Source organism: Rana temporaria, chromosome 4 (assembly GCF_905171775.1).
Source record: "Rana temporaria chromosome 4, aRanTem1.1, whole genome shotgun sequence".
Classification (NCBI taxonomy): domain Eukaryota; kingdom Metazoa; phylum Chordata; class Amphibia; order Anura; family Ranidae; genus Rana; species Rana temporaria.
In genome coordinates this window covers 390,936,686-390,951,083 of record NC_053492.1, presented here as the reverse complement: position 1 = coordinate 390,951,083, position 14,398 = coordinate 390,936,686, and the positions used below count along the sequence as shown (strand labels likewise).

General features: G+C 44.1%; 1 protein-coding gene across 2 annotated transcripts in view; it reads right to left on the bottom strand.

Annotated features, from left to right (window-relative positions):
- Positions 1-1,089: 1,089 nt before the first annotated feature.
- Positions 1,090-14,398, bottom strand: part of LOC120937705 (protein FAM184A-like) — a 40,346-nt gene continuing 27,037 nt past the window's right edge. For both annotated transcript variants that reach the window (XM_040351126.1, XM_040351125.1), the window contains 4 exons: positions 14,231-14,346; positions 7,460-7,565; positions 3,653-3,781; positions 1,090-1,356 (listed from right to left, as the gene is read on the bottom strand). In XM_040351126.1, coding sequence (XP_040207060.1) covers positions 1,309-1,356; positions 3,653-3,781; positions 7,460-7,565; positions 14,231-14,346 — 399 coding nt within the window. In that variant the 3' untranslated portion in view covers positions 1,090-1,308. The remainder of the gene's footprint in view (positions 1,357-3,652; positions 3,782-7,459; positions 7,566-14,230; positions 14,347-14,398) is intronic.

Genomic DNA, 14,398 nt, shown 5'->3' with positions numbered 1-14,398 from the left:
GACAGACTGGAACCTGCACTGGTGTAGGGCTCTCACAGCCAATTGGTTCAGTAAAATGGCGGTGCATAAGAAAGAGAAAAGAGAGGTGGCCACATAGCGTAACTCCGTATGCTAAAAAATAGCGAGTTTATTCACAGCTGACAAACTTACATTTGGCTGTTGTAAAGATTTCTTGCATGCAAAAATGGGGCGACAGTGGAGTCCTCCCGACGCGTTTCGTGGTCAAAAGCACATCAAGACGATGTGCTTTTGACCACGAAACGCGTCGGGAGGACTCCACTGTCGCCCCATTTTTGCATGCAAGAAATCTTTACAACAGCCAAATGTAAGTTTGTCAACTGTGAATAAACTCGCTATTTTTTAGCATACGGAGTTACGCTATGTGGCCACCTCTCTTTTCTCTTTCTTATGCACCGCCATTTTACTGAACCAATTGGCTGTGAGAGCCCTACACCAGTGCAGGTTCCAGTCTGTCTCTGGGGATCTATTCCATCTACGGATACATCATCCAATTGGGTCTACAATTCCTGGCTAAGGATCGTGTTTTGACATCCGTCATAATAAGCCTTGATTGACCTCTCTTGGCATACGCCACTAGGGGTCAATAAGTTCTGGTAAGCCTGCACTTTTACCGGTGGTGGGATCTTATCGCTCTACAAGTCACGCATTTTCTTCATTTTTTCTCACTCACTTGGATGAAATGTGGAAATAATGAACTTCAATACTATTAATTATTTTGAACACTAAGTTTTGTTGGACTTTGATTTCACTGGATATCACATCAAGTATATTACATTATTCATTTATTGGTATTACCCTCTTCCCAAAGGGTTGCACAAACTGTTTATTTATGTTTCACATTTATTCATTTCTGTGTAAATTTTATTATATATATCATGGTATTTTGATATTTAACATATCACTTTAAGCGCTACACTTATATATCTTTTTTGTCACTTTTGCTTTTTTGAATAAGCTGTGTTAGCAGCTACCATTATTGCACTATAGGCAGCGCAGGGTATTCACTTTTCTTTACTTCCGCTTGAAGAGCAATGTCCGCTTAATAAAAAATCACTACTTAAAAGCACACATTGAAAAATACAGTTTTTATTATCTTTTGATATTGACCTGAATTCATGGATTAAAAATATAGTGATACTCAAACAATCTGCATCCAAATCATAGCAGATCACTGTAAAATGAAGACACAAGGTGATCCTGGCAACGTTCCTGCAGTGACACTACGAAGCTTGAGTAGTAACAGTCCTTCAGTGTGATATATCCGTTCTCTACAGGCGCTCTTGCTGGCTATTTCACATTTTTGTTTTTGGTCACAAGCAATTTCTGCACTTTCTCCTAGAAACAAATAGATGAATAGCTCAGTATCACAAGTAGACACAAGAAACTGTAAACAAGCAATACAAATTTGGTGACATTTTCAATTCAGCTATACCTATTTAGGGCTTAAAAGTGTAAGCCCAGGTAATACTTTTTTTTTTAAAGTGGGGAAGGAATAGAAACCCCATAAAGTTTTTAATGCTTCCCCTCAGTAATTACAAACAAATTCGCCTTCCGAAACCGTAGCCACTAAACACTCCACCACAAGTTTTGCTTTCTTGCCTCTTCTCAGTTTCCTAGGAATTGATTCATGCTTTGCATATTCTGTTGTTACCTCCAAGGTATCTTTTTGGGGACATGGAAATCACAAAAAAGAACCTGACTCTATACAAGACTAAAAGGAAATTTCTGGCTATGGATACACTAAATGCCAGCTGTAATGCCGCGTACACACAAACGTTTCGTCTGATGAAAACGGTCCGATGGACCGTTTTCCTTGGACAAACTGATCGTGTGTGGGCCCCATCGTTTTTTTTTTCCATCGGTGAAAAAACTTAAAATTATCTGGTTAAAAAAACGATAGAAAAAAAACGATCGTCTGTGGGCAAGTCCATCGGTTAAAAAATCCATGCATGCTCAGAATCAAGTCGACGCATGCTCGGAAGCATTGAACTTCATTTTTCTCAGCACGTCGTTGTGTTTTACGTCACCGCGTTCTGACACAAAAGTTTTTTTTTAACTGATGGTGTGTAGGCAAGACTTATGAAAGTCAGCTTCATCGGATATCTGATGAAAAAATCCATCGGTCCGTTTTCATTGGATGAACCGATTGTGTGTACAGGGCATAACACTACCAAAACACAAAATGCCAAAAACACATTTTAGAGGACGATTACATAATTCCTTCATCGTATTAAGCAATTTAATTGTACGCACCTTAACCACTTGCCTACTGTGCACATAAACCTACTTCCTGACCAGACTAAATTTTAGCTTCGTGCACTGCGTCACTTTAACTGACAATTGCGCGGTCGTGCGACGTGGTTTCCAAACAAAATTGACGTCCTTTTTTTCCCACAAATAGAGCTTTCTTGACAATTTTGAAAAAAAACACAATATTTTTTACTTTTTGCTATAATAAATATCCCATTTTTTAAAAAAAAAAATGTTTTATCTCCGTTTAGGCCGATACGTATTCTTCTACATATTTTTGTTAAAAAAAAAATCGCATTAACCGTATAGTGACTGGTTTGTTATATTGCCTATAAAATAGGGGGACATAATTATGATTTATGTTTTATTTTTTTTGTACTAGGAATGGCGGCGATCTGCGATTTTTTTTCGGGACTGCGATATTATAGCGGACACATCGGACATTTTTTGACACATTTTTGGGACCATTCACATTTATACAGTGAACAATGCTATAAATATGCATTGATTACTGTATAAATGTGACTGGCAGGGAAGGGGTTAACCACTAGGGGGCGGGGAAGGGGTTAAATGTTAGTGCTGCTTAGTGTTCTAACTGTGGGGGAGGGGGGGTGACTGGGGGAGGTGACCGATCTGTGTCTCTATGTACAAGAGACACAGATCGGTCTCCTCTCGCCCTGACAGGACGTGGAGCTCTGTGTTTACACACAGAGCTCCACGTCCCCGCTCAGTTACCGGGCAATCGCGGGTGCCCGGCGGCCATCGCGGCCGCCGGGCACGCGCACACAGTTCCCAGTAACGCGACAGGTGCGCGCGCGCTGCCGGCGGCGCGCGTGCGCGCCCCCTAGCAGCCTCTAATGACAGGACGTCATATGACGTCCTGTCAGAACAAGAGAGGATACCGCCCGCCGTCATTTGACGGCGTGCGGTACTAAGGTGGTTAAAGGGGTTGTAAAGGTTCGTTTTTTATTTTCTAAATATGTTGCTTTAAGCTAGTGCATTGTTGGTTCACTTACCTTTTCCTTCAATTACCCTTCTAAATGTTTTTTTTCTTTGTCTGAATTTCTCACTTCCTGTTCCTCCTCAGTAAGCTGTTCTAAATGACTTTCCACCGCTCGGATGATGGTGGAAAGCTTACTGAGGACAAACAGGAAGTGAGAAATTCAAACAAAGACAATTTTTTTTAGAAGGGAAATCGAAGGAAAAGGTAAGTGAACCAATGATGCACTAGCTTAAAGGAACCTATTTAGAAAATAAAAGACGAACCTTTACAACCCCTTTAACCAAGTCTAACATGTTATAACATATAGTTGCTTCTTTTGTATGTAGTCTAAAATAAAAAGTCAAGAATTAGCAGATGTAATAAGAAAAAATGGCATACCTGCTCCTGGAGCTGATTTTGAAACCTTCGGCACAGTGACTGGAGCTCCTCAATTGTTCTGTTCTTTAGTTTGATTTGTACCCGGCTGTCTTCCAATGCTGCCGCCAAGGACTTGCATTTTCCACACTCCTATGCCAATACATGTAATATGGTTACAAAGGTGGTCTACATCCACTCAAAAGAAACTGTAAACATATTTAGACTGGAAAACACACAAAAAAGCATTCCTCTCTGTGCCAGTTATATACAGTTGCAAGAAAAAGTATGTGAACCCTGTTGGAATGATATGGATTTCTGCACAAATTGGTCATAAAATGTGATCTGATCTTCATCTAAGTCACAACAATAAACAATCACAGTCTGCCTAAACTAATAACACACAAATAATTGAATGTTACCATGTTTTTTATTTAACACACCATGTAAACATTCACAGGGCATGTGGAAAAAGTATGTGAACCCCTAGACTAATGACATCTCCAAGAGCTAATTGGAGTGAGGTGTCAGCCAACTGGAGTCCAATCAATGAGATGAGATTGGAGGTGTTGGTTACTGCTGCCCTGCCCTATAAAAAACACACACCAGTTCTGGGTTTGCTTTTCACAAGAAGCATTGCCTGATGTGAATGATGCCTCGCACAAAAGAGCTCTCAAAAGACCTACGATTAAGAATTGTTGACTTGCATAAAGCCAGAAAGGGATATAAAAGTATCTCCAAAATCTACATTATGCTATTCAAAATAAAAAATGTGAAATTCTGAACCATCTCATTTCATTGTGGTCCTGACAGGTTACCAAATCACTTAAAGTGTCACTAAACCCAGGAACCTGCATTCACTATATCTGGTCTCCCACAGTACACAGAACATGGAAATGCAATTATTTTGGTAAATATAAACTGCTAAATACCTTTTCTCATCAGCAGTATATAGCAGTCTTTTGACTTCTATAAGTGTTCAGCCAAGCACTGGTTAAAGCTTGTAGGAGGAGTTTTCTGACTGTCCTATTAGACAGCAAGACCCCTGACCCTCTGTCTGGACAGTGCTGATCACATGCACCCTCCCAAGAAAAGAAAAACCTCTCTAGTAGGGTTGTCCCGATACCACTTTTTTAGGACTGAGTACAAGTACCGATACTTTTTTTTATGTACTCGCCGGCCGATACCGAATACCGATACTTTTTTTTAAATGTGTCCCCAAATGCAGCCATGTCCCCCCACATATGCAGCCATGTCCCCCCACATATGCAGCCATGTCCCCCCACATATGCAGCCATGTCCCCAAACATATTGCAGCCATGTCCCCAAACATATTGCAGCCATGTCCCCAAACATATTGCAGCCATGTCCCCAAACATATTGCAGCCATGTCCCCCACATATGCAGCCATGTCCCCAAACATTTGCAGCCATGTCCCCAAATATTTGCAGCCATGTCCCCAAACATATTGCAGCCATGTCCCCCATATACGCAGCCATGTCCCCAAACATATGCAGCCATGTCCCCAAACATATGCAGCCATGTCCCCAAACATATGCAGCCATGTCCCCAAACATATTGCAGCCATGTCCCCCACATATCCAGCCATGTCCCCCCACATGTAGCCATGTCCCCCGTACCTAAATGATGCCGCCGCCGCGTTAATCACCGCGCAGGGAACATTACAGTCAGCTTTCGTTTGAATAAGCTGTTTTCCCTGCCGCGCTGTGTATAGAGACACTCACCCTTGCTCGCGATTGGACAGATCCGTCCAATCCCGAGCAAGGGGGAGTGTCTATGCGCGGCGGGGAAAACAGCTATTCAAACGAAAGCTGACTCTAATGTTCCCCGCGCGGTGGGGGGGCAAGTATTCTATTTAGGCATCGGGGGTATTTGCGGGAGTACAAGTACTCCCGCAAATACTCGGTATTGGTCCCGATACCGATACTGGTATTGGTATCGGGACAACCCTACTCTCTAGCAATACACACCAAAATGAGCATGTGTAGCCTGACTCTATAGACTCTGTGTTATCAGGAAATTATCAGGGGGACAGTGGAAGCAGGGGAGGATCAGAATAGACAGGATCAAACAGATTTTTACACAATGCGGATGATTAACCCCTTAGGTTCCACAGTGAGCATAACAAGCATGCTTTACTGCAGGGGTAGGCAACCTCGGCCCTCTAGCTGTGGTGAAACTACAAATCCCATCATGCTTCTGCCTCTTGGAGTATTGCCTGTGGTTGTCAGGGTCTTGCAATGTCTCATGGGACTTGTAGTTTGAGGGCCGAGGTTGCCTACCCTTGCTTTACTGCATATACAGACTGAGTTTAGTGTTGTGGGTTTAGTAACACTTTAAGTGGCCCCTGTTCTTCAAAATGTTGAGCATGCCAGGATTATGTGAATGCTGGATTCTTCACTCTTCCAAGGGGTTTGATGCTTTAGTCCACTGACAAGTCTGGAAGCTATCCCCAGTGAGTCGTGTTGCTACATCAATAGATATTGTTTTGCCTGTTTTCCCCAGAAAGACATCTTTCCATCAATTTTGTCCCCATTTGGTACCTATGCATTGCTAGAAGGTTAGAATTCTCCTTTAACAGCTTGCCGAACAGCCGCCGTCGTTTTACGGCGGCAGGTCGGCTCCCCTGCGCGAGAGTACGTAGCTATACGTCGGCTCTCGCGCAGGCCACTAGGGGGGCCCATCCGCTCTTTTCCGTCTCCCGTGCGGGCGCGATCACCGCCGGGCACACTCGATCGCTCGTTACAGAGCGGGGACCGGGAGCTGTGTGTGTAAACACACAGCTCCCGGTCCTGTCAGGGAGAGAAATGCTGATCTTCTGTTCATACAATGTATGAACAGAAGATCAGTAATTTCCCCTAGTGAGGCCACCCCCCTTACAGTTAGAACACACCCAGGGAACATACTTAACCCCTTCCCCGCCCCCTAGTGTTAACCCCTTCACTGCCAGTGGTATTTTTATAGTAATCCAATGCATTTTTATAGCACCGATCGCTATAAAAATGCCTACGGTCCCAAAAATGTGTCAAAAGTGTCCGAAGTGAACACCATAATGTCGCAGTACCGAAAAAAAAAAAATCGCTGATCGCCGCCATTACTAGTAAAAAAAAATATTAATAAAAATGCCATAAAAATACCCCCTATTTTGTAAACGCTATAACTTTTGCGCAAACCAATCAATAAACGCTTATTGCGATTTTTTTTTACAAAAAATATGTAGAAGAATACGTTTCTGCCTAAACTGAGGAAAAAAATATTTTTTTTTATATATTTTTGGGGGATATTTATTATAGCAAAAAGTAAAAAATATTAATTTTTTTCAAAATTGTCGCTCTATTTTTGTTTATAGCGCAAAAACTAAAAACTGCAGAGGTGATCAAATACCACCAAAAGAAAGCTCTATTTATGGGAAAAAAAGGACGCCAATTTTGTTTGGGAGCCACGTCGCACGACCGCGCAATTATCAGTTAAATCGACGCAGTGCCGAATCACAAAAAGTGCTCTGGTCTTTGACCAGCAATATGGTCCGGGGGTTAAGTGGTTAAGAATACAAAGCTGGGTAACAGCTCTCACACACCATCTTCCAGAATGCCTGTGTATTTGTAAGGAGAACTACAACAGAAGCCTTAATTGCAGCATTGGCTTAGTCCGATTTGCCTGCTGTAATCCCCATAAAACTTCCCCAGACAGATTATCCTGATCATGGTACCAGCATATTTCATTTAGAGGTCTTATGGCAGAAATGGAGTAGGGAAAATCCTGGTCTGCAATACAGTAACACCAGTGATACAATACTGCTAGTGATCTCACTTGTCTGGAACTGTTATCTCTCTTCAGCTGTGAGCGCAGCAACTGAGCCTCCTCTGCCAATCGACTTATTTCCTTCTGCAGGTCTTCCATTTGCTTCTGATGTTCCCTGCAGAAGTGATAGAACACATATAAAAACACAGTGAAACCTTGGATTCAGAGTAACTTGGTTTAAGAGCATTTTGCAAGACAAGCAACATTTTTAAATACATTTTGACTTGATATGCAAGCGATGTCTTGATATACAAGTAGCGTCAAATCACAACTGAGTATAAAAGAGAAGAGAGGAGCCTCTAAGTGTAGCAATGCAGTTACATTTAATGAAGGTACAACATTTAGAAACTCACATGGTTGAGGATTAAAACAGGCACATCTAAGTATACAGGCATCCGGGGTAAAGCTGTCCACATAGACTATCCTCTTCATTGCCCCTTCCACGCTGCGCTCAACGAGTGGTTCAAGCCTCGCTTTCAGATCGTTCTACTGCAGGGTAGTCTTCCCGGTCATGATTGCAGACTGACAGCGGTGAGAGCCGGTGGTACGGGGCATGGTTTATGTGGACAGCTTTACCCCGGGTGCCTGCATACTTAGATGTGCCATTTTTAACCACTTAAGCCCCGGACCTTTAGGCAGCTAAATGCCCAGGCCAGGTTTTGCGATCGGCACTGCGTCGCTTTAACAGACAATTGCGCGGTCGTGCGACTTGGTTCCCAAACAAAATTGACGTCCTTTTTTTCCCACAAATAGAGCTTTCTTTTGGTGGTATTTGATCACCTCTGCGGTTTTTATTTTTTGCGCTATAAACAAAAATAGAGCGAAAATTTTGAAAAAAATTCTATATTTTTTACTTTTTGCTATAATAAATATCCCCCAAAAACATATATAAAAAAAAAAATTTCCTCAGTTTAGGCCGATACGTATTCTTCTACCTATTTTTGCAAAAAAAAAATTGCAATAAGCGTTTATCGATTGGTTTGCGCAAAATTTATAGCGTTTACAAAATAGGGGATAGTTTTTTTTTTTTTTTACTACTAATGGCGGCGATCAGCGATTTTTTTTCGTGACTGCTATATTATGGCGGTCACTTCGGACAATTTTGACACATTTTTGGGACCATTGTCATTTTCACAGCAAAAAATGCATTTAAATTGCATTGTTTATTGTAAAAATGACAGTTGCAGTTTGGGAGTTAACCACAGGGGGCGCTGAAGGAGTTAGGGTTCACCTAGTGTGTGTTTACAACTGTAGGGGGGTGTGGCTGTAGGTCTGACGTCATCGATCAAGTCTCCCTATAAAAGGGATGTTACCTAAAGTCAGCTGATAGCAGGCTATTTCCCCTTATCAGCTGACAAGGCAGAGCCACTCCAGGCTAGAAAGGATCTTGACCATATTGTTGGGAGCCATCCAGCTGCCTGATTGACAGTTGGCTTTGCCTGTCAGCGTGCAAGTTAAAGCCAGAGCCAGCTGAAACCACCCTCTCCCCAGCCCAGTGCTCCAGTGAGCGCTGGAGGAGCAGAGTGGAGAGCAGTGACTGGCAGTCACTGCTCTCCACTCTGAACAGAACAAAACTATTATTATTACTATTATTCCCCATCTATGAGGCGCAACTCATGCAAAGGTATGGACCAGGGAACAGCCGTCGTATTTTACATAGTTTACGTGAATATGGATGGGCGTAGGTTACTATCACGTCGTAGGCACTGATTCGACGTATCTTAGGGAGTATTTTCAACGTGATTCTGAGCATGCGCACTGGGATGCGTCCACGGGAGGGAACATGCGCCGTTCGTTCGGCCCATCATTTGCATGGGGTCACGCTTCATTTAAATGGATCACGCCTACTTCCACCTACTTTGAATTAGGCTGGCCTACGCCTACGAATTTACGTTACGCCGGCGCAACGTTGGGAGCAAGTGCTTTGTGAATACTGTGGTCGCCGCTCTGCGCTACGTCGGCGTAGCGTATATTCGATACGCTACGCCGGTATAACTATGCGCCGCTGAATGTGAATCCGGGCCATAGACTATAATCTGGGGGTGCCAGGACTAGGAGATGATGGGATGTCTATGGAATGATTTTCCCGCCGGTTAGCTGGAGATATATGTTGGCATGAAATAAAACATGTACTACATAAACGCTTAAACTGTTAAACTATTTGCCCAGTTTGTTTGTACTATTGAAGAAGGACTGGATGCCCAATTAATGACCACTATCGGGGTCGGCAACCTGTCGATCGCGGACTGCCTATTGACCACTGGTAGGTGACAGGTAGACCGGGAACCGGTCATCGCCGTCGACCCTCACCTCCTACTGCTAGCTTTTGGTCTTTGCCCTTATCCTCCTCCGCCGAGCCTTTGGTCCTCCTCTCTCCATCTTGCTTCCTCTGCTGCTGTCATCATTGAACAGCGGAGAGTAAGAGGCAGCACAGCACAGGACAGAAGGCAGGTGCTGGAGCTGGCCAAGTTAACTTTTCTAGTTAACCCGCAGGTGATTAGTTACTTAGGACCAAGCAAGCAACCACCAGCTTGTTAATATGAAAAGTCACTTGGCCAGCTCCTGCTCCCGCCCCCCGTTCAGAACTGTGCTGCTCAGTCTCATGTACACAGGTAGGATGCAATGCATTCTGAGCGTAACGCACTCCCGAACCCTGCATTGTGAGGGTAATGCATTCCTGAACCCTGCATTCTGAGCGCAACACAATCCTGATCCCTGCATTCATGAGCACAACACACTCCTTAACCCTGCATTCTGAGGGTAATGCACCCCTGATCCCTGCATTCTGAGCGTAACAATCCTGATCCCTGCATTCTGAGTGCAACACAATCCTGATCCCTGCATTCATGAGCGCAACACACTCCTTAACCCTGCATTCTGAGGGTAACGCACCCCTAATCCCTGCATTCTGAGTGTAACACTCCTGATCCCTGCATTCTGAGCGCAACACATTCCTGCTCCCTGCATTCTGAGTGTAACACTCCTGATCCCTGCATTCTGAGCGCAACACATTCCTGCTCCCTGCACTCTGAGTGTAACACTCCTGATCCCTGCATTCTGAGCACAACACATTCCTGCTCCCTGCATTCTGAGCGTAACATACTCCTGAACCCTGCATTCTGAGCGTAACACACTCCTGATCCCTGCATTCTGGGCGTAACATACTCCTGAACCCTGCACTCTTTTTTTATGTGCACTGTGTTTGCAATCTACGTTTGGGGTTAACAATGTATCTTTACCCGCAGTAGATCACAAAGGCAGTGCGTGTTGAACATGGTGCAGGATACACACAGGGAACATGCCTTTCTGGCATTGCGTTCTGGTGTGAACCGGCCCTAACAACAGGACACTGTGCCCAGTGATCTTTGACTTCATCAGTTTTGTTCAAGTAGATCTCCATCTCTTTAAGTTGCCTTCCCCTGATCTACAGTATGACCGGTTTCATAGCTGTAGAGTGAAATCTCCCAGATCCCACATCAGTGCCCTCCACTAGGGGGAGGGTGCAATTAAATAGAATAAGGGTCAACCAATGCAATCACAGCATGTATTGGGCTATGCAGGAAAATAAGAGATTTGGGCTTTTAATAGCTCCAGAAGATGATGGAAGCTCTTTTCTATCCTGGATCCGTCCCCTTATCTTTATTAAAGGGGTTGTAAAGGTTTGTTTTTTATTTTCTAAATAGGTTCCTTTAAGCTAGTGCATTGTTGGCTCACTAACCTTTTCCTTTGATTTCCTTTCTAAATGTTTTTTTTCTTTGTTTTCTTTGTCTGAATTTCTCACTTCCTGTTCCTCCTCAGTAAGCTGTTCTGGCTAACTAACCCCCTGCCAGAACGGCTCGGATGATGGGGGCAAGCTTACTGAGGAGGAACAGGAAGTGAGAAATTCAGACAAAGGAAAAAAACATTTAGAAGGGAAATCGAAGGAAAAGGTAAGTGAACCAACAATGCATTAGCTTAAAGGAACCTATTTAGAAAATAACCCGGACCCGGACCAAAATGCAGGTAAAGGACCAGGCCCCTTTTTGTGATTCGGCACTGCGTCAATTTAACTGACAATTGCACAGTCGTGCGACGTGGCTCCCAAACAAAATTGGCTCCTTTTTTTCCCACAAATAGAGCTTTCTTTTGGTGGTATTTGATCACCTCTGCGGTTTTTATTTTTTGCGCTATAAACAAAAATAGAGCGACAATTTTGAAAAAAATTCAATATTTTTTACTTTTTGCTATAATAAATATCCCTCAAAAACAAATATAACATTTTTTTTCCCTCAGTTTAGGCCGATACGTATTCTTCTACCTATTTTTGGTAAAAAAAATTGCAATAAGCGTTTATCGATAGGTTTGCGCAAAATTTATAGCGTTTACAAAATAAGGGATTGTTTTATTGCATTTTTATCTAAAAAAATTTTTTTTACAACTAATGGCGGCGATCAGCGTTTTTTTTCGTGACTGCGACATTATGGCGGACACATCGGACAATTTTGACACATTTTTGGGACCATTGTAATTTTCACAGCAAAAAAAGCTATAAAAATGCATTGTTTACTGTAAAAAATGACAATTGCAGTTTGGGAGTTAACCACTAGGGGGCGTTGAAGGGGTTAAGTGTGACCTCATATGTGTTTCTAACTGTAGGGGGGCGGGGCTGGACGTGTGACGTCATTGATCGCCTTTCCCTATATCAGGGAACACACGATCAATGACAGCGCCACAACGAAGAACAGGGAAGGTGTGTTTACACACAGCTCTCCCCGTTCTTCAGCTCCGGGGCGCTCGATCGCGGGACTCCGGCGGCGATCGGGTCCGCGGGTCCTGCGGCCGCGGAGCTTCGGACCGGGTCGCGGACACGCGCCCGTGACCCACGGCTGGGCATTTAACAATCACGTACAGGTACGTGATTGTGCCCAGCCGTGCCATTCTGCCGACGTATATCGGCATTAGGCGGTCCTTAAGTGGTTAAAGGAACCTATTTATAAAATAAAAAATGAACCTTTACAACCCCTTTAATTTACAAACTCCTCCACAAAAAAAAATATATATATATTTTCCCTGTAGATGAGCTTTAGGTGAAAATTAGAGTTTTTAGGAGAAATCCTAAAATGTTGCTATAAAATAAGTTTTGCTGAAGTCACTTTACTCTTCCCTACTCATAATATCCTTTTGGCCCTGGGTGTCAGGGATCCTAAGAAGGGTATCTTACCATTACTGCATTTTATTTTGACAATGGTGGGTAGGTGAAACTGCCTACATTTGAAATAGTACAGTGCCATGCTGTTAAACTTCTCCATTACACAACTGAAAAGCCCCATACACACGCTTGGTTTACTCGGCAAGAACCAGCAAGAAAACTGCTGGCAGAGTTTTCTTGCTGAGTATACCGAGCGTGTGTACGAGGCTTTCAGGTTTCTCGACAAGAAGACTGCCCAGAATCTAGATGAGAAAAATAGAGAACATGCTTCCTAGGCATAGGTAGGGTGCAGCAAGATGGCGGTGACGGCATCGAATGTGAAGAGTGCATGCTCGTCCTACGCGATGACGTCACTGCATTCTTGTCTTTCAAGAGAACCGCGGTTCTTTTGAAAGGAGAGTCTGTACCAGTGGCGGTTCGTCCATAGAGGGCGCTGGAGCGCCGCCCCCTCTGGCTCTCGCCCGCCACTGAGTCTAATAACATACATTCATGCATTGCATGAATGTATGTTATTGTTGCCAGCTGCCGCTGGTCTATTCAGAGATGGCCGTAAATTGAGCGCCGGCAACCTGAATAACGGCAGCTGGTTTGCTGTGCGGAAGTGCCTATCAGAGCCAGCGGCCTCGGCTCCCGGATGTCTCAGCCAATCAGGTTCCCCGATTCTGGTTATCGGTAACATGATTGGCTGAAGCGTCACCAAGGCGGGAGAAGACATCGAGGGACGTGGAAGAAGTAAGGTAGGTGCATTTTACAGGGCACATCGGCGACAATGGGCACAGTGGCATTAATGGGCACAGCGGCGACAATGGGCACAGAGGCGACAAAGGGCACAGAGGCGACAAAGGGCACAGTGGTGACAAAGGGCACAGTGGCAACAATTAAAGGGCACAGTGACATGCACAGTGGCGACAATTAAAGGGCACAGTGGTGACAATTGGCACAGTGGCGACAATTGAGGGGCACAGTGGCTGCGTTTGATGGCATGGCACAGTGGTGACAATTGATGGCACAGTGGCTGTGTTTGATGGCATAGCACAGTGGCTGCATTTGATGGCATGGCACAGTGACTGCGTTTGATGGCATGGCACAGTGACTGCGTTTGATGGCATGGCACAGTGACTGCGTTTGATGGCATGGCACAGTGGTGCAAATTGATGGCATAGTGACTGCATTTGATGGCATGGCACAGTGGTGATAATTGATGGCACAGTGGCTGCGTTTGATGGCATGGCACGGTGGTGACAATTGATGGCACAGTGGCTGCGTTGCATGGCACAGTGGTGACAATTGATGGCACAGTGGCTGCGTTTGATGGCATGACACAGTGGCTGCGTTTGATGGCATGGCACAGTGGCTGCGTTTGATGGGCACAGTGAGTCTGCAATTTTTTTCTTTTTTCGTTTGTGCCCCCCCCAAAAATTTTGAGCACCAGCCGCCACTGGTCATTACACTAGGGCGGCAAGAGATTCTTGCCAAGAATCTCGTCAGGAAAAACAAGGTTTTTTTTTCCTGACGAGATTCTGGCCCGTGTGTAGAGGGCTTTAGAAGAGCATATGAAGAAGAAAGAGGTGAAATCTGCAGGGTAAATGTACCATGACTTATTTCTGAAAACTTCCGAGATCTGCTGCTTCAGGTTATGGATCTTTTCATCTCTGATGTGGACCTCGATTTGGCTTTGTTCCCGAAGTGCTGCGACTGTCTCTTCATACTTTCATAAGACACAGAAGATGTCACATTAGTTTATGTTTTAGAACAAAGAC